Source organism: Andrographis paniculata, unplaced genomic scaffold (genome assembly GCF_009805555.1).
Source record: "Andrographis paniculata isolate CXL003 unplaced genomic scaffold, ASM980555v1 Contig11END, whole genome shotgun sequence".
Classification (NCBI taxonomy): domain Eukaryota; kingdom Viridiplantae; phylum Streptophyta; class Magnoliopsida; order Lamiales; family Acanthaceae; genus Andrographis; species Andrographis paniculata.
Genome location: NW_026137391.1, coordinates 2,123,674 through 2,150,052, shown reverse-complemented (window position 1 = coordinate 2,150,052; position 26,379 = coordinate 2,123,674). Strand labels below are relative to the sequence as shown.

The window sequence follows — 26,379 nt, the reverse complement described above, 5'->3', positions numbered from 1 at the left end:
ATCCGAAAATGCGTACTTGGTAAACTCCCGGTCGAATACGCATGATAATTTTGATGCTACCCATTGAGTGACTAAATTGAAGGATGTCAACACATGCATGTGAAGGTGTCAAATCAATTGAAATAAGTTGCTAGAATTGTGTAGCATTTCCCTTCTATCAATGTCCCAACAATTCTATGCTATCTTAGAGCATGCGCATCGCGGAGTACCTCTACTATAAGATACCCGGGTTGGACCTATCACATGAGCATTTTAAATTAAAAAATAAAAAATAAAAAGTTTGCTTGTTTTGTAAAATTACTGGAATGAATTTTTTTTTTTTTTTATATATACTTCATCCGTCTGAATATAATAGTCTTGTTTACTATTTTTGTCCGTCCAAAAATAATAGTCTCATTTTCATAAATAATCACATCACTATAAAATTACCCTTATTCTTTCATTATTATCACACAATTGCCACTACATTTTACACTAATACACTCACAAGGGCAAAAAAGTCTTTTACTCGTACTTTTTACCCACTATCAATATAATGTCAATATTTCTTAAATCCCGTGTCAAACGCAACCCAAAGTATAGTTCTGGGACGGAGGGAGTATAATATATTGAAAATTATATAGGTATTAGGTAGTACTCATTCCATCCCACATAGAGCTGTTAAACGAATCGAGCTGTTCGTGAACTCGGCTCGGTTCGGTTCGATTCGGCTCGGTTAAAGCTCGTTCGCGAACGTTAACGAGCCAAGCCAAACAACATAAACATGCTCGTTTGATTAACGAACGAGCCCGAACTTTGTTCGCGAACGTTCGTTTAAATAATATATTTATTATAAATATTATATATACATATAAAATTATAATTTATAAATAAATAAAATATTAATTTAAAATATATAAATAAAATAATTTTAAATTTTCTTTATAATTTATATATAAATTTAAATAAGACGAACGAGTTCGAACGAGCTTAATCGAGCCTAAACGAGCCGAACACGAACACGAGCTCAAACAACAAAAATTCTTAACGAGCCGAGCTCGAACACGACGAACGAGCTCGAAAGCTTAACGAACGAACACGAGCCTTGTTCGCGAACGTTAACGAACACTTAAAATTTGGCACGGCTTGGATCGTTAACAACTCTAATCCCACATAAAATGTCCATATTTTTCATTTAATTCGTCCCATATAATTTATTCTTTTCTTTTTTTGAAATATAATTATACATTTTAATCTCATTTTAAATTTCATAATTTATATATTTTTTTAATCTTAACTATATTGTTTAGTTATATATTTTAATCTTAATTTATAATTATTTTTATTATATCATAATTATTTTTACTAATACACTTCTTAATTACTTATTTATTATATTTACCTAAATTCTCATGTTTATAGTAACATGGACAATTTATCCGGAACAGAGGTAGTATAAAAATAATGAATGTGTATAATATATTAACAAACAAACCGAGAATATCCCATGAGAAATTTTACCTTTTGTTTCATTTTATTTTTATAAGATTTATATTTATTATTATTTATATAAATTGTTATTCTATACACAATGATATATATATTGATACATAAAGTGTCCAGTTTTTCTATTTTCGTCTGTTTTACATAATTTATTTTTTTTTTTCGAAAATATAATTATACATTTTAATCACATTTTAAAATTCACAATTTGTTTTAATTAAACTATTTAGTTATCTTAATTTTAATTTATAATTATTTATTATTTTTACTAATACACTTCTTAATTACTTATTAATTATATTTTACTTAAATTCTCGTGTCTATGGTAGACTGGACACTGTTTTTAAGACGGAGAGGGTATTTATTTTTTGTTGTGATGGAAAAAAACAATAATTTAGAAAACATGAAAAATAATGTGGAGTGTTAGAAAATAATTTTATAAAATTTCTTTGTTTGCATATGTCCTTAGAGCATCACTAACATCATGTTTGGTTTACGCCTTTGGAAGGATCCTTAAATCCTAACGAATTTATATTTGGATATAAAATTGACGATGAAACTTTCAAATACTACAAATGATTTTTTTTTTAATAGTATGATACTCTTTTTACTTTAAAATATTATTCAAATTATATTTTAATTTTTACCTTTATACTCTCCTGTTAAAAAAATAAAATCTATTTTTTGATATTATATATATTTATATTTAATATATTTGGTTGGTTCCATAAAATATAATATTTTAACTAAACATACTACTATAAATACATATATTTATTTATAATTATTAATTTTATTTATATTTAATTATATTAGCAATGATATTTTAAATAAATTAATAATTTTAAAATTGTTTGCCGGGTGTGTTAGTTTTGCATTTTAAATTTGAGCTATTTTTTATATTAGGCATGAGAAAGAATATTTGTAATATAAAAAATAATATATTATGTTGAACTTGTTGTATTTTTTAGCGTAGAGATTATATATTTTATATGAACTTGTATATGTCATATTTTTTAGTGTTGATCGGAAATCATATTATTATTTTCTTAATTAGAGCATTCCCAATTTGGTAAAAATATAAATAAAATTAAAAAAAAAAAAAGAAGATGGATATAGGAGTTTAATTTATCACAACAAATAAAATTTATGAAAGGATAATTATGTCATTTAAAATATAAAAAATTTAAATTCTTCCATCTGCAAAATAAATTAGATTTGAAAAATATAAATCTTGGATAACTTTACTAGCCAAACGTAGAATAAAATTCAAAAACTTAGATATAATAAATCATATCACATATAAATCATACTGTAAAATTTCAATCATATAAAAAACAGTATGTGAACAAAATTGTTTATCTTTATTCAACCAAAAATTACTATCATATGGACCAAAAATTCATATATCTTTGGTTGAGCGCTATAAGGTACTGTAACGGTCTTGAAAAGAATAGTACACAGAAGGTTATACTTACAATAGAAGACAATTATACCTATACAAGTTCAAAGTTGTACCTATATATGAATTACGTTGCACTTGACTTTTCTTAATCCTGTACATGTACTAGAAGATGTTGGGTATTTAAAAGATGAAAGAGGAATATGAAAAGACTATCCCACATTGAAAACATGAAGAGTTTTTATGTCTCTTTATATGAATATTCATCTTATTTATGATAAATTACAAAATTGGTTGGGTTAGAGTTAGTTTGGACTTATTTAAACTTGGACTTTGGCTAAATTAATAGTCAAAGATAGAGTCTTGGGCCTAAAAATTAATAGTCAAAGATAGAGTCTTCGATGAAAAATACTCTCCTCATATGCAATGCTCGAATTCATTTAAATCTGTTTTTCGATCTCATTATCAGATTTGGTAATTTGATTCACATCTTGGATTCACTATTCATTACTCAAACAGAAGAAATGTGTACTTCAAGATCAAAATCGATAATTTTTTTATTATTTTACCACTGTATTCGAATGCAGCTATAGATATATTTCAACAAGGAGCACATACTCTACAAATCACAAGAAAAATTTATGACAATACAATGTCATTTTTTATGCAAGTGCGCATTCACAATCTCAAAATTCACTTTCATCACCACATTTAATGTGAGACACAAGAAGAAACTATTTTGAACATGTAGTATTGTTCGCGCACGATAAGGGAGTGAAATCACCTCGAAAAATAGTAGATGGAATATTGTACCTACAATGGGAACCAAATTGCATTTAACCGTCCCTAATGTTGTACTTGTACTTAATAAATACTTGTTTTTGACGAAAACACAACGAAAATATGTCATATTTCCACCAAAATAGATATTTTCTTGACTAAAATCTATTATTTTAAGCGGAAACACAACATATTTTCGCAAACTAGCGAAAAGATGTTGTACTGAACACAATAAGTTTTTAAAATTGTATATTTGTTACTTTTTAGCTGGTAACATTATATTTATTAAGCGGTAATATCACATTTTTGATAAATTTGATAAATCTTTCGGTTATTGAAAGTAATATTCTTATGTACTGATAAACCAAATTAAAATACAAGTGAATGTCACAAATAATTTAAGTTTAATATTTAATCAACGAAAATAAAATATTTACCAGACATACAACGAGGAACATTCATACAACTTGACCCTACTAACAAGACTTGACCGCATTCAAAATATATTTCGTTTCGCAATGATTGTGTGATAATCATTACCAACTACTTCTTTTATTTTACTTTGATTACTAACTTCTTTGTCCACACAAGGTAATATATGTATCCAACAAATTTAAAATTTTTAACACAAAAGAAATTTATATTTAACAAACATACATAATTATTATCAACGCAAGAAAACACAATAAATAAACAAACACTGTGATTATATTTTGAATATTTTTAACATATACAACCACACAAGAAAAATGTACACGGATAAATATAAAACTATTGTACACAATAAAAAAAACAAATAATACAAAAAGATAAAATAAAAAATCGAGAATAATACAAAATTTAAAATGCATACTTACTTCTAATAGAAAGCTATTGTGGATGGGGGCAGGCGGACGATAGGCGAAGTAGGCGAATGGCGACGAGTGCGGTGGTGATTTTAGTCGAACATAGATCGTTAAGACAAGAAAATATCGAACATGTTGAAGATTTTGAATTAAAAAAATAGTAAATAATTTTAGGAAATAAAAAATAAAATGAGGTAGTTTTAAATAATTTTTTATGATTTCCTAGTATGTGAATTGAAATTTGAATGTAAAATTAATTTTTAATATAATATAAAAAATAAAAAATAAGTATTTAATTCGATAATTTTAAGAAAAATAATTTTGATAAATAGCAAAGGTTTGGGAAAGTCTCCCAAACAAACAAAGACAACCAATTGTGAAATTCTACATGTTTACTGAAAATGGGACAATTATGGGGGATCTGAAGATAAACAATTGAATTTTGTAAGAATGGATATGGATTTGGAATTGTAAATTAAACATTGGGATAGTATTAATCTAATTTAAAAAATCTAAACCCCTGAAAGAGAATAATCAGCTACCGCAGTGGAATTCATCTTCCCCTCTTGTCTAGGGTCAGGTCAGGGCTCAATTTCTCATCCAATTTTGCGTTGAATTGAAGTTACTGTGGTTATGGATCTTCAGAGCTTGGCAGCGATTTTGCAAGGTGCACTCAGCCCCAATCCTATCGAACAGAAAGCAGCCGAAAGGAGTCTCAAACAGGTTATTTGAGATTCATATAGTTTTTTGGATTAAATATATATGCATAAATCTCGGTTTTGTTCAAGTTCCTGATTGAATGTTAGATGGACTGGGATGAACCTGGGAAGAATGGACATCGCGTTTTTGCCACTTTGCGAAATCTTGTGTGTTTAATGCTTAGATGAATTTGAAATTTTGTAAGTGATTGAAGCGTGCCCTGTGCAGTATGAGTATGCGCCGCAGCACTTGGTGAGGCTGTTGCAGATTATAGTTGAAGTGAATTGTGATATGGGGGTTAGGCAGGCGGCCAGCATTTCTTTCAAGAATTTTATTGCTAAGAATTGGGCGCCACATGAATCTGGTAAACTTTTGTGACAACAGGTTAACATAGATATGTTGTAATTGCTTTTGTGATTTTCTCTCTCTCTCTTTCTTTCTTTATTATCGTCATATCATTATTATTTGCATTGAGGATGCTTGAAGGTGTATAAAAGTTAGTGCTTCCTCCTAAGGAATTGGTGATTGGTATTAGAGCTGGTAGAAATGAGAGTTGCTTCAATTATCTAAAGTTGTAAAGCTTCTGTTCCATAATGAAAAATGCATAAACAAAGACAAGACACTTTTTTTTTTTTTTTTTTTTCCTTCCTGCTCTAAAGGCAAATTTTGAGTACAATTTGGTTGGATTTTGCTATAATGTTTGTAGCCTTTGCTTGGAGGTTTACAGTCAGTATTTTCATTAACTATGTATCTTGAACATGATCTTTGACTGTTTAATTAATTGCATAATATAATTAAGGCACTATCTTTAATATGCTGTGGTATTTCTGTCCAATTTAAGAGTGGATGGTGTAAAGGGAAGTTGCAATCACACATAATTTTTAAATTTCATTTTGTAATAGGTGTACCATCAAGGATCTTGCCCGAGGACAAGGAAGTAGTGAGACAGAACATTCTCAATTTTATTGCTCCAGTTCCTTTACTGTTAAGGTATTTTTAACTGCTTTAAATTTATTTTTCTTGCGACTTATTGTGGCGACGATCAATGGCTGAACTATGTAGGGGCAAGGGGGCATAATTACTACATATTTAATTTTCTTGATAAGTAGATATATAGTATAAAAAGATAATTAAAAGAAAGATGAAAAATTAGAGTTTGTTTTGTTCTAGTTTCAAATGAAAGTTATTATTTATTGAATTTGTATATTTTTAATAAAAATATCATACTAAAATATTATTTAAACAAAAAATTAAATAATAAACTCAAATTAAAACCAAATGGGAGTGAGGCAATTTTAATAATTTGTTAAAAAGTAAAATTTTTCTTCTTAAAAGAAAAGGAAAAAGAACAATACAAGAATAATTATACACAATATGTAACTGATATTGTTATAGATTATTTTCTATCAATAATTTTAAAGGCAGGTGTTAGGGTATTGTCTCAGTGACAATACTGTGTTGTACATATCATAAAATACGGTGACTGAGACTAATTGTGTTGACTACTCCTAATAGATAAATGCCTTTTTATATGTAAATAAATTGGCGTTTTTCTATAATTTTGAAGGTTTAGCCCCCCCATTGATCGGATTCTAATTCCGCCTCTGGCGATGATAATTTACAAATGATTGAAAGTTGTAGCAGTTTCTATCTACATGCATCAGATTAGGTTTATTGAATTGACATTTTCAGTCCATCCTTTTTGATGTTATATAAGATCTGTGGTTGTCAGGCCAAGTGCACTTGGAATCTTGAATAACTTGTTAAGTATCTCTTTATTTTATACTAACATTTTGAATCGTTCTTGTGGTATAAACAGGGCACAGCTAGGTGAATGCTTGAAGACTATCATACAAGCAGATTATCCAGAAAAATGGCCAAAACTTTTGCCCTGGGTGAAACATCATCTGCAGGATCAGCAAGTTTTTGGAGCTCTATTTGTACTTAGGATTCTTTCCAGAAAATATGAGTGAGCTCATACAAAGCGTGCTCATTTAATATTTTATCTTGCATTTGCTTTCCAATCAAGTATATGTTATGTGCATATGGATGTCTCATATTTGTTTAACCATTGACACTAGTTACTTTGGAAGGTATTCTCATGTTATTCTTATTTTTATTTGTTTATTTATTTATTTATTTATTTTCTGTGTCCTGATTGATTCTCGCTCATTTAGTTTATTCTGAATCAGGTAATCTATATAATTCTTCTTGCATATTATTTGGTTGTCCCGAAATAGTGTCTCCATGTTTCCAGTAAGCATTCATGAGGTCTTGAAATAATCTGAATGTATAACTAGAATGCATAAAATATCTGCTTCCATGCTTGAATGTGTTAGATGAATTAAATGATGTCGTACCCTAACAGCTTAAGTTTTTAGGTGTGACGGTCATTTACTTCATTTAACATGGTATCATAGCCTAGGCTAGGTCTCGAGTTCGAGTCTCAACGTCATATGCAAATTTCGCATACACCTGAGGAGGGGGGGGGGGGGGGGGGAGGGGGCGCGCATCCAACAGAATGTTAACTTGTCTCCGCACAAATGCATTGTCTGGATGGGGAAGCTATAGAACTTATTTGCTGGTTATTTGAGCACAATTTTAACATGAGTTCTTAATTAAAGAAATGGGGGATTGACTATTAAATATGATTTGGATTGATTTTCAATGTTGTAGTTTTGAGGATATATTTTGATGGTTGTAGGAAGCTTTTGCATCATGCTGTACGCTGAGCCATTGAAAACTGGTATTTATATTGAGTTTGCATATTTATTCTACTTTAGCATGTCTGACACCTTTGCATTTTTGGTTTAAGTGATGAAAGTTCTTATTCCTTCTATCAATTCTTCACAGAAGTTTCGTGCATTCAACAGACACGCGCATACACATATTTTCGTATTACAGCAACAACTTTTGTTAAAAAGGTCAACATACACATGATAAATCTTTTAGCATTTTGTCAAAAATGAGATTTATAATCTCATCCACTTCGCTTTTTCTCCCATGCCTTTGTGAAGTATCCTTTATTGGTGTAAGCAAAAACATCTTTTGTACTCATGTCAGTAGTGTGTACTACATGCAGGTTCAAATCAGATGAAGAGAGAATCCCTATCCATCACATTGTTGAAGAAACATTTCCTCATCTGCTTAACATCTTTAACTGGCGTGTTCAGATTGCTAACCCTTCCATTGAAGAAGCAAATTTGATCAAGCTTATTTGCAAGATATTCTGGTCATGTATCTATGTAAGTTCATATTCCTGTTGTTTGAAGCTAGTTATGACTGCCTGTGGATAATATCTGTTAAATATCAGCACAAACATTTCTTTATAACAGCTTTTGCACTTACTAAAGACCCTTTGTATTACTAAGTACCCAGAGATACTACATGCTTTCTCATTTTAAACTCTATAAACATTTAAATTAATTTTTTTTAAAAAAAAAAAATCGTTAATTTGTACAATTCTGCCCCGCACCCAGTTGGAGATTCCAAAGCAGTTGTTTGACCAAGCTGTATTCAATGCCTGGATGGTACTTTTCTTGAATATATTGGAGAGGCCCGTTCCTGAAGAAGGACAACCTGCTGATCTTGAGCTTAGAAAATCATGGGATTGGTGGAAAGTGAAGAAGTGGACAGTGCACATATTAAATCGTCTTTTTACACGGTATGTAGAAAGTGATACACTTAATTCTCTCTATATAATTTTTTTTTGGTCCGAAATATGATTGAAGTTAGGCTGATCTTTCCTTGATCACTTCGTTTGTAATAGGTTTGGAGATGTGACACTTCCAGATCCCGAACACAAAGCTTTTGCCCTAATGTTTCAGAAGAATTATGCTGGGAAGATATTGGAGTGCCATCTAAATATGTTGAATGTGATTCGTATTGGTGGATATTTACCAGAAAGAGTAATCAATCTAATGTTGCAATACCTTAGCAATAGGTATGTATACCAAATACGTATACCCATATATCTATCTGTTACATTGAGTATTGTATGTGTTATATTCTCTTACTCCCCACCTCCCCTCTTCCTAATATTTTTATTGCGCATGTGCACATTGAAGGGCATGGGAAGACTAACTTGATCTTCATATTTGTTTATCAACTTTAATATGTTGAAAGAAAGTACAAGATACTAAAAACCGTAGATTAGATATACCATCCCTCGTGGTCCATGAATAGATATGCTTTGAAGTATGGTTAGGGGATTGAACAAACAGAGAGCTCGGGAACTTTAAAAATATAATTGCTTGGTCAGCATCATTCCTTCTCAGGGATGAATAGCAAAGAAGCTTGCTTATTTGCCTCTACGGCCTGTTTTAGTTCATTCTCACTCTCTATCTTATAATATCATAAATAGAGAAGAAACTGTGGTTATTTAGCTTTTCTCCCTTGTCGGGGACAATGGGATCATGCCATCGGACAGATGTACGCATCATTCTCTACCATGTTGTTCTCATTTTTCAGTCGTACAATGTGATTTTCATGACTTTGTTTTTTTTAAAAAAAATAGAAATTTCTTTTATATCTAGTTACAAAATATTCTGTAATATTTTTTAGGCTCCCTGGCATCACATTTCAAGATTTATGACATCTAATGTACTCTGTGTTCTTGTCACCATGCAGTATCTCCAAAAGTAACATGTACAATCAGCTGAAGCCAAAACTTGATGTTGTCCTTTTTGAGATTATCTTTCCATTGATGTGCTTCAATGACAACGATCAAAGACTTTGGGATGAAGACCCGCATGAGTATGTGAGGAAGGGATATGGTCTGTTTGAATTTACTTCTAATGCCATTTATAATTTATTTATGATCAAGTTTGGCAGTTCTTTCAAATATTGAGTTGTGCTGCATTTTGATTTTCTTCGAATGCTTCTGCAGATATAATTGAGGATTTATATAGTCCTAGAACTGCTGCGATGGATTTTGTGAGTGAGCTGGTTAGGAAACGTGGAAAGGAGAACCTTGAAAGATTCTTACTATTTGTTGTAGAAATCTTTAAGAGGTCTACCGCATTATATCATAATCATTTGACATTCTTTGTGTGAATTCAGTAATTTTCTCTCTGAATATCATTATTTCTTTAAACTAGATATGATGCGGTAGCACCTGAATATAAGCCATATAGACAGAAAGATGGTGCCCTTCTTGCAATTGGAGCATTATGTGACAAACTAAAGCAAGCTGAACCGTACAAATCTGAATTGGAGCTCATGCTTGTACAACATGTGTTCCCAGAATTCAACAGTCCTGTGGGACATCTTAGAGCTAAGGTATGTTGATTTATTGCTGTATTGGTTGTTTCTTTTCTCACACTATAGCATCCAGACTTAATAAATTATTCATAATTTGGTTCTTTATATCTTCGGACATTTTTAGTATGATGGATACAATTATAGTTCTAATGACCATTTTAACCGGTTAAATACATTGGTAAAAGTTAATATCTTGTTTAAATTAATGAATTGAAAAATATTTGATAGTTGATTATTTATTATAATTATTATTTATTACTATGTTCTCAAATAAGCCCACTTGAAAATTTCATTACATGTTAATGATAAGTTCAACTAATGGAGATATGATTAGTTTTTCCAATTAAATTAGGATTGTATAATCCCCTGTATAATATTGTATTTTAATACACCATTTCAGTGTCATTATATCTGGTCTGAAATTCATCTACAGCATATGTCTAACAAACTGAAATGGGATTATACTAGATAAAAATAGTTTTTCTGGTCTAATCACATGTGCTGAAGGGCCATGGGATGTATCATAGATTCATGGATGTGCTAAAAACTTTGTACTTTCTATCCCATAATTACTAAGCGAATGTAAGGATACAAAATTTTGTTTTATTTTATGGAGCTTTAGCCTTTCTGTGTCATTTTATTATATTGATATTAATTAGAAAAAAGTTGTTTGATCCTTGTAGCTGGGTAGACTGTATTTTCTATCTTCATTCTTTAGTTGTGCTTGTTTACTCTTTTTATCAAATGTATTGGATTGTAGGCTGCATGGGTTGCAGGGCAATATGCTCACATCAATTTCTCTGATCCAAACAACTTCCAAAGAGCATTGCAAAGCATTGTTGCAGGGATGCGTGACCCAGAGCTTCCTGTTCGTGTCGACTCTGTCTTTGCTTTGCGCTCTTTTCTTGAGGCCTGCAACGGTGCGGTTTTCCTTGTTTATATTGCCTTAGTTTATTTTGTGCTCTTAAACTTTCTATTGCTAACTAGCTTTTTTATTTCAGATTTGGATGAAATCGGTCCCATTCCACAGTTGCTTGATGGTATATCATTGTGAATATCATTTTGGGCTTGCACTTCATTAGGCAACAGTTACTAAATGTTTTTTTTTTTATCCTTCTGCATCCATGTTCTCAGATCTTTTTAAACTCATGAATGAAGTTGAAAATGAAGATCTTGTATTTACTCTTGAGACAATGGTAGATAAGTTTGGAGAGGAGATGGCTTCCTATGCTTTTGGTTTATGCCAGAACTTGGTGAGACCATTATTTGAATGATTAAAAACCACAGTTATATATGATCTTTTTAATCATATACTTTTGGTCAGGCAACTATTTTCTGGAAGTGCATGAACTCTGCGGAAGCAAATGAAGATGGTGATGATCCTGGTGCCTTGGCGGCCGTTGGTTGTTTACGTGTCATAAGCACAATCCTCGAATCTGTCAGCAGACTACCCCATCTCTTTGCAGATATAGAGCCAATTTTACTGCCAATAATGCATAAGATGTTGACTACTGATGGCCAAGGTACCTATCCTTTTCTCATATGCGTAATTTCTCTTTGGAGCTTGTTTAAGATACTGATGAAGTCTTGGGGATTATCTGTTGTTGGAAAACATACTGATACTTCAAAGATATTCACATTAGAAACATGAGGAAAAGACATTTTTTTATTTGCCCTCTATGATATCTTGAAGGAAAATGGGAATTTTCTAGCCAAACGAAAAGTAGAACAGTAGGTAGATATTGCCAATAATACACAAGATGTTGATTACTGATGGACAATGTACCTATCTTTTTCTCATATGCATAATTTCTATTTTGAGCATGATTTTCCTAAGATACTGATGAAATCTAAGGGATTCTCTGTTGTGGGAAAAACATGCTAATGCTGCAAGGACATCATAATATTAGAAACATACAAGGAAAATATATCCTTCTCTCTCTAGAAGGAAAGGAATTCTGTAACTGGATTAAACGTAGTACATTAGGCAGATATATGATAGATGCTCTGGGGGCTAATCGATAAAGGCTAACAACCAAACAATAAGATCAGAATGCACAGAGGCACCACATTTTGCAAAGAAGTCTGCCAATCAGTGGAGCATGGTGGCATGGGTTCAAAAGGATATGAATGCCCATCTGGATGTGAGGTACTGAAGCTTATTTTTATCTGGGGGGATCACAGCAAACTAGGTTTGACAATTTCCTGACTAATAATTTAAGATAGGGATGTCCTGTAGGTGGTTAAGTAGGGAAGCTAAAGAAATATCCATACCAGGAAAGGAGGCATGGACCAGTCACCAAGTAAAAGGTAGACACTAAATATGACCCATTTTGCTGAGGATTCCTCATTTGTAAAGATCACCAATTTCTGCCTTAACAATAAGGGTGTTGTGATAAGTTGCCTCCAGATTTTGGTGTTGAAATTCTTGTTTGCTTAATTATGCCACCTTTGAAGCTGCTCAATCCTGAAGATGGAAATGCCCAATACATATTCTGTAGCCTTAGAAAATGTGTCCATATAGCTGTCTCTAATGGACAAAAAGAAGAAAAAAAAGCGATGGGAAGCTAATCAGTGTGATTTCAGCAAAGAGGAGTGAGCACATATGAGATTGTAGCGACGGGAGTAGCGAACTTCCTACCTGGAGGTCTCCCTGGGCTAGTGTCCATATAATGTTATTGACTTGCTTGCGGCATTTTTTTCCTAGATGAGAGAACCTAGAGTCCAAGAGTGAGAACTGGGACAGTCTGTGATCCAATGGAAAGAACGACAACTGAAGACTTCATTGGAGACAACAATTTTTCCTGCATCCATGGCTAATATATGCACGGCAGCCAGGAAAACTTGGTGAAGTTGGCTGTTGATCCTCAACAAGTGAAAGGAGGGAATAATCAGATCCTCCTTTCTGATAATGTTTCTGTGTGGGGGTGGAGTGGAATAGTAGATTCCTAGATGTTGCCCAAGTATGTGTGGATTTGAAGGCTCCATGCAGAGGAAGAACAAAGTTGCTTAACCTAAATTATACAGGGAGCAGAGTTGTTGATTAAGTGATAATTCTTTGTTGTCACTACAGGTGCTGAAGATTCCCATATAAGCATTTCAACCCAGTGAAAATCAGCCTTTCTGTGCTTTTGAGAGCTGCTCTTGGCAACAAGGTCTCTGTGGGAAAATGAAAGGAGCTGCAATGCTGGAATAGTGGAGTTTGAAGGGCGCCTCCTGTAGGGCTTAAAGGTTGATTGGTGGTGGAGGGAAAGATGATGACAGGGAGGCATTTACAGGTGAGGATTTTGGTTCAAAAGGTGCCTTTATTTAATAAATTCCTTTAAAGAGCCCTTGTTTCGGTAAATAAAAGATTAGATAATAATTATCATATGCCGCATTGGAAGATCGCTGCACTATGCTAGCAATTCTTGAAATCAGTGTGATGAGTCTTATATAGGAGAAAAGTACACACTTTGTACAGTTTGACTGCTAGGTTAGTTGCAGCTTTACTCCTTTACCTAATGTGGTGACTTAGTGGAGTATGAAGTAAAAGCTTTTTTCTTGTTTTTTGTAGGATTTTGTTTTATGTAAAACTTGCACTCTTGCTCTTACGATACTGCTAGGGTGGGGTGAATACTTGTGGTTTCATCACATTGGCTCTGTGTCGGGATTTGGAATATGAGGACCTAGCATCACAGTATACTTCAATTATTATTTACCTTGAGTTTTTGTCCACTTTTCCTAAAGGTCTTAATTGAATTTGTTCTTGTTTACATTGCTTATATGCAAAAGTAAATCCTACAGATGAATGAGTGTACTGTTTGATATTGAAATACTATGTTTAGTTTCTTATGCTTGATTTCTCTTCATGCTAAGCTTCACTGAAAATTGGTCATCCAGCTAGTCATTTAATTTTGTTTGCATATGTAGAGATTATAATAATGAACATCTGATATGTTGGTTTTATGATCTGGATGCTCTATTCTAGAACAAGATATGGGCCATATGTCTGCGTAATATAGGTTAGGGAAAAGCTTGCCAACTTCTGGCTCAAGAGAGAACATCTTAGAACTTGGCATTTGATTTTGTATTAGAAGCAAAGAACTTTCCATTTGTTACACTTGTTTTTCTTCTTCTATGTGATTCTGCAGATGTTTTTGAGGAAGTTTTGGAGATTGTATCATCTATGACTTTTTACACTCCTGCTATATCGCTCGAGATGTGGAACCTTTGGCCGAAACTAATGGATGCACTGGCTGATTGGGCAATTGATTTTTTCCCAAGTATGTAGAATCTTTATAATCTTATTATGTGTGGAAGTCATTTCTGATAGTTACAATGACTTATAGCTTGCTTTAATATTTATTTTTTATGTTTTGTTTGTTCTTTTTCTGTTTTACAGTTGTAGACTAGATATCAAAGACCTTTTATCCATGCTAAATCAATCTCCATGCTTGGTTCAAAAATCCGCTGCGTTCTTTTGTAGATTTCTCACAAGATTTTTACTATTGATTTTATATTTTTTTCCTTAAAAAATATCAAATCAAACAACTCATTTTCATTTACTATTGATTTTATATTTTTTTTCTTCAAAAATATCAAATCAAACAACTAATATTCATTTTTTATATTATATTAAAAATTAATTTACATTCAAAATATCACATCGAACATTTACTTATATCACATCAAACAATTATTCAAATTCAAACTTTACTATTCAAAAATCCAAACCCAAATATCAAATCCACAAACAAACACACCCAAACTTCTCCTCATAGTTTGATTACTTTCTCCATACTGAGTTTCCAAGGCCATATAAACAAAACATTTTGCATTAGCTTGCCAATTTTCTGTTCGTTTATTCTTTAGCCATTTGGCTAAATTGATTTATTTTCCTTTTATTTGTTCAATAATACATAAATTTTTTATTATATTTTGGTGGCATTACTTTGTACCTTTTGGCTTTTGATTTGTGATTCCTGAGTATCACTGTTTTTTCGTAATTCAATATTTAGTGAAGGATTTAATGGTTGTGTTGTTTGATATAGCATGGTTGGAACTTGTAAAATGACAGAATACACGAAAAAAGATCCATGTTTATTTGTGTGCTATTCTATTATGTGACTTTATCTTTGCCCACATCCTATGTCCTTGCAATATCTGTGTTGCTTATCTACTTTTTTCATTCTTTTCATAACATTAGAATTGATTTTTCCCTTTTTATACACATCCTTAGTGCAATTTTTTATCTGAGAACCTGCTTTGGAACTTGTCTTTTCCAACTGTGGTATGACCCTGGATTGCTTATCTACTTTGTCTGATGTCTTCTAGTAATGCAATAAACAAGTGTTATTTACTGCTCAATCCCTGTGGTTGTGAACTGATCAGATATCTTGGTTCCATTGGGTAACTATATATCCAGAAGCACCGAGCATTTTTTGACATGCAAGGAACCTGATTATCAGCAAAGCCTTTGGAAAATGATTTTATCTGTGAGTTGATCTTTTGTCTGAAGTTAACCCCTACATAGAAACCAAGCTTTTGAATGATATATAACGAAGCCTTTATATCAATCATGCAGATCATGAGTGACAAAAATTTGGAGGATGGTGATATTGAGCCAGCACCTAAGCTCATTCAAGTGTTATTCCAAAACTGCAGGGGGCGTGTTGATCAATGGGTTGAACCTTACTTACGAATCTCCATCGAGCGTTTGCGTCGTTCTCAGAAACCTTATTTAAAATGCCTTTTGATTGAAGTGGTACGTAGTTAAACTCAATATCTTAGTGGTCTAATCTTCTACAATCTCCAATGAGTATTCATACTACATATAGAATGTACTTCTAGAATAGTTCATCTCCTGATATTTTATATGTGTGGGTATATATATCTTTGTCCGAATTTAGTTATTACCAAATTATTTTATCCATAGCCATGTACATGCCCAAACTCATGTTTAATTTATTGTTTTTATAAAAAGAATAATTAGTCTAGTCTTTATTGCATCATTTTTCATATGAAAAAATCAAATAAATTGTCACACATATTTTAAGATGTAGTCTTATCACACATCCAATGGGGATTGATAGAAAAGTGCAATACCTTGCTATTCTTTGTCACTGTTCCAAGCCTTTGAACTTATAGGTTATTGGCGGTGTTCTTCCATTATATGGAAACATACATTATTTTTGAAATTAGAATGCATTGTTTGGTTTCATGGATTTTCTTTAACTGAATTACTACTTGTTAGCTACAATTGGTATACTCTGCTTCATTGATCACTGAAATCTAAGTGAATGCTGGGATGTAGAGATGTCAGTGTGGTTTCATTTAAACATGAAATCCTCCCTACACCCTGCCCCTCTTGGTTGATGTAATTGGGTTTTGGGTTGGAACATCTGAAAATCCATTTAGGCTTGAATTAGGTTATGGACCTAGGGTTCAACCCCTTCGAATAATAGATAATATTAATTTATAAATTTTGTTTTCATTAATCCTTTAGATTATATTTAAGCACCAATGAGGTTATGCATAGGATTTGGGTTGAGTTAATTGGGGCTGGTTGGGGGAAATTTTGAGACAAAATGGTGGTGGTCATAAATTTCTTTCAGTTTTGTTTTCCCTCTTTGTGAAGCATATTTCCTAAATGTGCTGAAGACACTTCGGAGAGTTAGTTCTTCGTCAGGAACTGAGTTCTTTGACTCTTAGATTGTAATTTGGTTGGTTCTTAGTTTTCTTGAGGGAGATTGGCTGTTAAGCCATGTTCAAGCAGGATTATTCGCACCTTTGTGTTTGGTTGCGTTTTGGATATCTTAATGCTGAATTTTAAAATGTGCAGCTTTTAGCTAATATTACTAGAAACCTTTCGGCATTACCTTTTATAGGCATCCTGAACTGTTAGTTACGGATGCTACGATTACTAATTGGCTACTTAATCTTTTCTGATTAAGGGTTAGATGGAGAAAGGTGAAATTGCGCAAGAGAACCGACTTAGCTTTAATATTTTATATGATTTTCTGAGTTGAATGTTACCGAATTATTTCTACTGGTAGGTGTCATATTTGGTTAGAATGATTTTTGACAGGTTGCTGATGCTCTGTATTATAACGCACCATTGACACTTAGCATATTGCAAAAGCTTAATGTTGCTACGGAAGTATTCGGCCTTTGGTTCCAAATGTTACAACAAACTACGAAGAGCGGAGCTCGTGCTAATTTTAAAAGGTGTTCATTATTTTATTTTTTTTCCGTTAGATTTCTGTGCCTTATGCATGTTTAATTGTCACACTAATTATTTCGATTTTCAGGGGACAAGATAAAAAAGTGTGCTGTTTGGGCTTAACATCATTGCTCTCTCTACCTGCCAATCTATTGCCAGGAGAAGCATTGCTCCATTTTCTCAAGGCTACTCTCGGTCTACTTGTTGCCTATAAAGAGCAGCAACGAGCAGGTTTTTTCTTGCCCTAAACCTCTTTTAAAGCGAATAGTAAACAAAATCCTTATTGCGTAAGTTGCTTTAATTCTCCTATATCTCCTTATTCATTTGATTTGCAATTTTAAGCAGAATCTGGAAAGGAGGATGCAGATGCAGATGCAGACGCAGACGCAGAGGTTGAAGAGGCAGACACTGATGACATGAGCAGTATTCAATCTGATGATGACGATGATGATTCTGACAGGGGTATGGGGGTTGATGATGAGGATGGAGATGAAGCTCATACTCGTAGACTTAAAAAATTGGTTGCTCAGGTGTGTGTTTCTTTTATGGAATTTTGAATAAAGATGAATGAAAATTTGACAAGAATATGGTATTCGAAGTTGTTGCATATAGTCTAGGATGCTTTCTATGATTTATGTCCTGCATAGGCGTGTCTTCATGGGCTTGTGACATTTGCATAATCTATGCCATTCCGTAATACAACATGCTATATTGGTAAGAAGAATATAAATTTCTCCACCTGTAGTTTACATCTTATATGTAATCCCCAGGCTTCTTCTTAGGCTATAATTTTTCCATTTTCCGACTAAACTACTATAGACACAGTCAATGACTATCCCATTAAATTGGTGCAATATATATATATATATATATGTATGTACATTTTTGAAGTTTCTTGAATCATTAGTTAAACTTGTTCTTTACGCCTACCTAATACAGGCCAAGACTTCCCGTAATGCCTGTAGTTTACAACTTATGTGTAATCCCCAGGCTTCTTCGTAGGTTAAAATTTTTCCATTTTCCGACTGAACTACTAATAGATACAGTTGATGACTATTCCATTAAATTGGTATATATGTACTTTATTGAAATTTCTATTTCTTGAATCATTAGTTTAACTTGTTCTTTATGCCTACCTAATACAGGCCAAGGCTTTCCGTAGTGCTCAACCAGAAGATGAAGATTCAGAAGACGACTTCAGCGATGATGAACTGCATTCAGCCCTCAATGAAGTCGACCCATTTATTTTCTTTATCGACACAATAGGAGGTAGAAGAGATAATCTTTTCTGACGATCTCTACCTACTGATCAGATCATTTCTTTCACACTTTCACTAATCCACTTGGCTCGCCTTGCAGCTCTACAAGCTTCAGACCCGTTGCGGTTCCAAAATCTCATGCAGACGCTCGACAACCATTATCAGCAACTTGCCAATTGCGTAGCGCAGCACGCCAACCTGAGAAAAATCGAAATCGAAAGGAAAAAAAGGGAGAAGGCCACAGCGCCAGCCGGTGCACTCTTGTGATATAAAATCTATTCCTGCTTTCTATATCCTTTGGTTAGCCTCCATGGAAACTAACAGTCGATACATTTCTCTCAAGCCCCGGCTGCCTGCGTAGGTAACAATCATTCTCTACGGCTTTCTTGCTGATCGCTCTTATGGATTTTATGGTAGATAGGAATTTGGGCACTGCGACATCGAGTTTGGGAGACAGCTGGATAATCGACTACCTTAGAGCTCGGCCCCCTTCCGAGGGTACCATTTTTGTACAATGCATAGGAGTTTATTCGAGGTAAAATTTGTCATATATTGGGGAATAAAAATGATATTTTTCTCCTCTTTTTTGTGGATCGTATGCTTTGTTGAGGTTGTGTTGTGTTGTGTTGTTGCGTTGCCATAAATTTTACGTCACATTTTTTGGGTGGTCATGTTCCTATCCATTCATTTTTATTATTTTTGGTTAATGTATAGAGATTTTTTTTGTTGCTAATTGCTATTTTTATTTGCATGTGGATTATTGACTTGTACTGTCTTTTTTTATTGATTTGGATTTGTAGTACAATTAGGATAACATGATTCTCAATAAATATTATTAAAATATAATATTAATATATATACTCCATGAAAAAGTTAAGTTAACCAATATAAAATATTACACCTCCGTTCATATTAAAAATATTATAATATTTTTGTACAAATATTCTTCTATTAATATTATAAGACACTGATAGAAATATTTGTGCAATACATTTTTTTTTTATTTTTACATTTTGATATAATAATTAATATTCAAATATCAATACTCATATTCTTAAAAGCTGGATGGATGTAATATTTTTTATATTATTGGCATAATTTTTTATATCTAATATTAAAAATATATTTATTGAAAAATACAAAATGAACATGTAAATGAATTTTAAAAATTGTACTCTTATCATATATAATGTATATATATCACTTGGTGTGTGGGACATAATTTTGTTTTCGCATATAAGTGTGTACTTTTGGCACTTGTGAAGATATTTTTATCCAGACAATTTATTAAACTACTCACTATACATGAAATATTAATATTCTTTTATAGTATAAAAAGTAAAAAGCATATAAATATGAAACGTATACACATGGAATATATTATGGGTATGTGTAAGGCTATTAGCCAAGGTAAGACAACTAGTGTGTGAATACTTAAGGAGGCTAATTAATTAGCACATAAAATATAAAACATATATCACATACTATATAAATTATTTTGTCATCAATTGTCATATACTATACTCAATACGAAAATTAAGAAATAATAATAATTTAATATAAAAATTAAATATATAAAAAATTAAATAAGAGTATTATAAAAAAAAACCAAAGTTTTAATAATAAAATAATGGAGTAAATAAAAAATACAGCAATAAATTAATTATTACTGCCTCTAAAATCTCATTTATTTTTTTGCCGTATTAATCTTTAAATATTAATTATTCTATCAAAATATAATATAAATTAAAAATTTTTATAAAAAATATAGTATAAATTAAAAAAAAAATTGCAAAAATACTTCAATTAGCATCTCATAATACTAATAGGACATTTGTACAAAAAAAATAAAAATTTAATATCAAATATAATGAAGCAAAAGATAAATAAAAGTATTTGTTAAAAATAAAAATAATAAACTTATAAATCAATAAAATTATATACTATATATAAATGAATTATTTATAAATTACGGGACAACAAAAAAAAACAAAAGAAATAGTATTATATTTTTATTATATAGACATATACCTCATATTTTGAGTTTATATTTCATAGCCTGACGAACCTGATACCATGCGATTTAAGCCCGACAGACAAGTCATACGCGTCAGGGGTTTGAACCCATAACCACACGGTCATAAGTCTACCCGACACCACTAGGTACTCCCTCCCTCACAAGACAATTATTTTACTTCTTCATCTTCTACATAGATGTATGAGTAAAACATCATACAAATAATTACAGCCACATATATATATATATTATATATTTATGTAATGCATAGTGTAGTGTAAGCGTAGAGAACATCATAAAACAGTGTATGACTGACCGACTCACTGACTGCACTTATGTACATAAAATAACAACCTTCATAAAACAGCAGCAGCAGCAGAAAAAAAAGGGAGGAAGAGGGAGTCAAGAACAACACCAATGTTCTCTCTCTCTCTCTCTCACTAAAAAAGTTAGGTATTAAGACATTATCATCACCTGAGTGCATTGGAGTCGCGCTACTCTACTCCACTCTACTAGACTTGGGCTCTGAAGCACCTCCGTTCATCCTAGCACGCGCCTCCGCAAACATTCTCTGTTGCTCTGCTAATGCCTCTTCCTCCGTCATCTCTGCTCCGTTGCTCCATTTACCGCTTCTCATGGTGTCCTGTGTCAAACTGCTTGTCAAAAGATAGAGAGAGAAACAGGCAGAGAGAGACTGGGAGAGAGAGAGAGAGAACTGAATACCAGAGTCTCAAGCCTGTGCTGCTCATACGCCGCACAAACTTCGTCGGTATACTCCGGAAATCCGAGAGCCTAACACATAATTAGCAATAGAGATTCTCAGTTTGAAATTTTGTCAGGACAGGATAAAAGGCGGAGAATCAATGGATGTCCGCAGTTATAGCTGTGAGGATAAATGCAAATACCAGACGTAAAAGGGGCACTTATTCTGAGGATGGTTAATTATATGACAGATGTTTCGATAAAACTACAATACATCAAGAACTGTATTCAAAGCCCTACAAGGATAAAAATGGTGCAAGAGAGAAACGAACGTTAACCCCAATCCTCGCCATCTCAGGTTTTTACTCAATTCCGAAAAGAGAAACCATCCACCATGTGCATACGATAAATGATAAAAAACATCAAAATATTTCATCTTTAAACCTCAAATGATTAATACAGACCGACCACAGACAAAATGGTTTGCGGGTGTATAAACACTAAGGAAGAGCTACAATAACTAATTTTCATAAGATGATATAAATAAAACGAAATTCACAGTCAGCCCTGTCGTCCAAAAAGGCATCAAAGCAAAAAAAAAAGTATTGGGGCAGTTATTTGAGTTCATCTTCGGCTCACTATATTCATCCTATAAAACACCATATTGGGACTGAAGATTCAAATGTTGCAGAAATCCTTGCTATCTCAGAAATACTCGAATGTGCTTTGGTACAACTAGGTGCTTTTCCACAAATTATTGTTGAGAAAGAAGAATTGCAAATATTTCAGTTTGGCTTTAACTATATATCTCTCAGTCTCGTTTTTCAGTTTCTCCATACTACTAAACCCTATTTCCAGCTCTCATTCCATATCATCCATGTAATTCTATCTAAAGGAGCTCCTATATTCCTTGGATGGTGATCCACCTATCTTATATTATATTTGATGCGTCTTTCCAAAATAATAATAGCAATCCAGTTAACTATGTTTAGGTTACATAGTTTCCCAATAGCAGAACATACACAAGATGATAATATGATAAATCATAACAAAATTAGCATTATGATTAAACACCTCTAAGGCCTTGATTACATGCTCTGGTGCAATTGTTCTTTTCTCTTCCTTGTTACAAACTTCGTTGGATTCTGAAGACAGAAGATTAATAAATTCTGCAAAACAAGGAAAACTTGCAAATTATTTAACCTCTTATTGAAATGGAAGTTCATGCTAAGAAGGAACTCATAGTAAATAATTCCAAGAAACAGTATAATGTATAACAAGACCGGTACAACATTCAACAGTAGTTGATATGTGTATCATGGACGGCATAAGCTCATTACTAACCTTTAAAAGAAAAAGAAAAAAGAAGCTCTCTACTAATCTTGCATCATGGTGTGTTTCTTTATTAAGGCGCAAGAATTTTACTCATCTTGAGTGCCTGTTGCCTAGATGCATGGCATACCATGGTTCATACAACTTTTAGACTTGTGCAGGTTCATTCTATTCTCAGTTTTTTTTTATAGATGTTGAATGGAAAATAGATGTTTTGGGAGGAACCATGTTGCATAATGTGATATTTTGAATAGAAATAGATGTTGAATATAGTATTTTTGGAGGAAAATTTGGAGGTTGAATAGTATTTTGAACTAGTTAAAAACACACAAGAAACCGTTGGTTTTGTTTACTCTGAGTGTTCTTTCAATTTCATTACTATGCAACTTCGTAGTTCCTAATAAAGGGAAAAGAAATACCAATTTTCTATACAAAACATCAAACAACTATTTCACCCAAAATTCTAGATAAGTTTTTTAACGATGGAGATATGTTAAATCATAAAAAGGATATTATTTTATTTGTTAACATATCCCCGTGTAACTTTAACTTGTAGTAAAAATGAATTTCATTTATCAACAATTTTAAGTGCACAAAGCACAGAACCATTTACTGTCAGATAAAGAATCTTTGAACCATTATGTGCCATGCAGCATGAACAACTATGATTCAATCTATCAACTAAAATTGAATGAGGCAAACAACTATTATTTAGTTGCCCCGTTACCTTTTTCAATCAAACAAAAAGTAAGATATTTAATGACTTCATGATATAATATCATATAATATAACATTTAATGGAGACAAACAAGAAAATACGCACCTACACAACATTTAATTAACAAATCTTGTGTGTCCCTTGCAACACGAACATCTGGAGGGAGCATCTCCTTAATAATTTTTGTCATAGTTGCTGCAAGAGAATAACTGTCAATTAGAACTTATGATAATAACTTGTCATTCAACATAACAACTGATTGGATATTTTCTTTTTAAATTTGAATTTAGCATTTGAGAATCATATTGGGAACTTAATATGATAATTTGAAGAGTCAAACATCAATGGATACAAATATAAAGAAAAGAGAAATAGTTTAATTTATCTTGATAGTTTTTAAATTCAAGCAATACCAAGTAATATATCATTCTTTGATTGATGAGGTGTTTCTTTATTTTCCCGCCATATTGATTATGTATAGATTACTTGCAGGGATTTAGAAAATATGTATCAAGAATTTATAGATATGTGTAGCTTAGTTCTAAGTTATAACTATTCATTGCAATTTAATTATAAATTCTTATGGAGAACCGTGAACTTTCATAAATTATGATAGGAGTATCCATAAAATCTGTTTTAAAGTAAAATATACAAAACTTAAACCATTCAATACATATTCAGGAATAAAACACAGTAAGAAAAATAAAAATAGATAATTGTAATAAGTAATAACAAATTAAACATATTCTAAATTCTATTACTCTGTCCGTTCGGTAAAATTATGTCACTTTGTAATTTGCTTATTAGTTGTCACGAATCATTTTACTTATCAATGCCCTAGATGAAATCTGCTGTTTTATATATATAATGTATAATAAAATAGCTAATGTTCTACTAACATTTATATGAAGGTTTAAAATTTCAGAAAAGTCCGAAAGAGAACAGCCAAATAAAAAACTGAAATCAAACTTAAAAAAAAAAAAAAAAAAAAAAAAAAAAAAGAAAAAAGCAGCCCAATAATGGGGAAGGCACAAAAAGTATCATATATATATATTTAAAAAAAATGAAAAAAAGATATCAACTATAAAGTTTGACATAAATCAGTTCAGATAAAATTCCAAATATGTGAATCATGAGAATATTAAAACATTGACATGGAAAAGGAAACAAACAGAAAACCAAACCTTTAGGAAGAGAAGCATCCTCTTTTGTTCTACCAACAATGTCCATAGGCTCCATTTTAACCTTCAAAATGCTAAATGCAAAATATATAAATAATCACAAACCTTGGTAAGATAAATATACTTAGAAAGAGAGTAAAAGTAATAAATTTGGGTAATCTTTATGTGATAGGCAAACATTGAGAAAAGATTGATTTATTTAGTTAAGCCGTTTAAATAAGCTGATCTGCATTTAGAGTTGAAATTGATTTCAGCCAATTTAGAATAGACATAACGAAGAGATGTTCATGGGCATGGCAGATGACTAAGGCAGGAATCCAACTTAAGTGCGTTCAAGAAGATTCAACACAATTTGATGCGCATGCATTTATAAATTTTCTAATAATGAGAGAGAGAGAGAGAGAGAGAGAGAGATTACAAGGACATCCTCACAGAGATAAATAATAAAATTATAAACATCAGAACCATACATGAAGCCAAACTAATAATTTTACACACATTATTACAGAGCACTCTGACGAGGAGGTAGGAACAATGCATGGTTAATTTTACATAAGTGACAATGAGTATCTGAATATTGTATATCTGCTTCAATACAGTGTTAAGTGAATTAAAGTTTTTCATGAGAAGTGGAAAAACACCGATCATTAGCAAAGCAAGAAAATTACTCCAAGAATGAAGAGCTTATTGCATATGTACTGCTCATGCAGTATAATAATTGATTTAAGCTTCCTTACTATAGAACTCACCGTTCTCACCAAAGGAGTTGAAGTCCACAAACCAATACTAATTGGAATTGAAGCTTGCTCTTGGCTCCTATAAGCAGCACTCTAAATATTTTAACATGCTATACTGAATAAATTTTTATAATACGTTAAGTATAAATTCTTTTTCACTCTGAAAGAACAAAGTCAGAGCTTGTTATTTTTTGGGTAATAATTATGGTGTTTTTCAGCATTTCTGTGCCAATTGATGCAGAAAAGGCGACTTTACTTTCCACCAGTACCAATATCTACACAATGAAACGAGATGCCTGTACGAAAACTGAGGCCGACCTTGCGCGTAAGTACCGCAAACCTCTAACACATCAAAACAATTTCATATCCCAAGGCACCAAATTCCAAAATCTCACACTAATCGAAACACAATTCCTAAATTAACAAAAACAATACCAAACACATGGTATTGATGTAGAACAAGAACTGTGCACATACGCCACAGACCAATTCATAAAATTACGCAAAAAATTAGTAGAAATAACAACGCGGTGTTCGAACCCTAACTGGTATTACGTAAATCGATGAAAAAGTAAACAAAAGATTAAAACTTGCGTCACCTTGATAGAAACGGCGGCTTCCAATTAAGATCCAAGAGGGGAGCGCCGTTGGCAAGCCTGCAACTGTAGCCGCGCAGCGTGTGAGGGTTTCGAGGTGTAAACTTCGCCGTGCTGAGCTCGTCGGATGCGTAAAATATGAGATTTACAGTCTGTTTTATTT

General features: G+C 32.3%; 2 protein-coding genes across 4 annotated transcripts; one reads left to right on the top strand and one right to left on the bottom strand.

The window, feature by feature from the left end:
• The first annotated feature begins 4,917 nt into the window (after positions 1-4,917).
• LOC127248755 (importin beta-like SAD2) lies at positions 4,918-19,517 on the top strand. 2 transcript variants are annotated; one of them, XM_051271274.1, is made up of 22 exons: positions 4,918-5,232; positions 5,437-5,572; positions 6,111-6,198; positions 7,028-7,177; positions 8,291-8,453; positions 8,688-8,872; positions 8,978-9,151; positions 9,838-9,983; positions 10,097-10,220; positions 10,308-10,488; positions 11,231-11,390; positions 11,472-11,510; positions 11,605-11,723; positions 11,795-11,993; positions 14,604-14,735; positions 15,844-15,947; positions 16,037-16,216; positions 17,540-17,679; positions 17,763-17,905; positions 18,020-18,204; positions 18,820-18,943; positions 19,034-19,517. In XM_051271274.1, exons 1-22 carry the CDS (start codon positions 5,143-5,145, stop codon positions 19,198-19,200), a joined length of 3,129 nt encoding a protein of 1,042 aa, XP_051127231.1. In that variant the 5' UTR covers positions 4,918-5,142; the 3' UTR covers positions 19,201-19,517. The 2 variants fall into 2 exon arrangements, with proteins under 2 accessions (XP_051127231.1, XP_051127238.1); XM_051271281.1 differs by lacking the exons at positions 4,918-5,232; positions 5,437-5,572; positions 6,111-6,198; positions 7,028-7,177 and adding an exon at positions 8,062-8,132.
• A 1,633-nt stretch (positions 19,518-21,150) lies between these two features.
• LOC127250871 (protein Dr1 homolog) lies at positions 21,151-26,379 on the bottom strand. 2 transcript variants are annotated; one of them, XM_051274318.1, is made up of 6 exons: positions 26,220-26,379; positions 24,887-24,957; positions 23,808-23,897; positions 22,727-22,821; positions 21,674-21,742; positions 21,151-21,593 (listed from the first exon to the last, which is right to left on the bottom strand). In XM_051274318.1, exons 2-6 carry the CDS (start codon positions 24,939-24,941, stop codon positions 21,450-21,452), a joined length of 453 nt encoding a protein of 150 aa, XP_051130275.1. In that variant the 5' UTR covers positions 24,942-24,957; positions 26,220-26,379; the 3' UTR covers positions 21,151-21,449. The 2 variants fall into 2 exon arrangements, with proteins under 2 accessions (XP_051130275.1, XP_051130284.1); XM_051274327.1 differs by having other exon boundaries at positions 24,887-24,947.

What these genes read in the sequence shown, in the direction of transcription:
- LOC127248755 (XM_051271274.1), top strand. Translation starts at nt 5,143, where the DNA reads ATGGATCTTCAGAGCTTGGCAGCGATTTTGCAAGGTGCACTCAGCCCC. An exon ending in TATTCTGGTCATGTATCTAT is followed by an intron (nt 8,454 to 8,687) that starts GTAAGTTCATAT and finishes CCCCGCACCCAG; the next exon opens with TTGGAGATTCCAAAGCAGTT. An exon ending in GGCAATTGATTTTTTCCCAA is followed by an intron (nt 14,736 to 15,843) that starts GTATGTAGAATC and finishes TGAACTGATCAG; the next exon opens with ATATCTTGGTTCCATTGGGT.
- LOC127250871 (XM_051274318.1), bottom strand. Translation starts at nt 24,941, where the DNA reads ATGGAGCCTATGGACATTGTTGGTAGAACAAAAGAGGATGCTTCTCTT. An exon ending in GTTAATTAAATGTTGTGTAG is followed by an intron (nt 22,822 to 23,807) that starts GTGCGTATTTTC and finishes CTTGTTTTGCAG; the next exon opens with AATTTATTAATCTTCTGTCT. An exon ending in AGCACAGGCTTGAGACTCTG is followed by an intron (nt 21,594 to 21,673) that starts GTATTCAGTTCT and finishes AGTTTGACACAG; the next exon opens with GACACCATGAGAAGCGGTAA.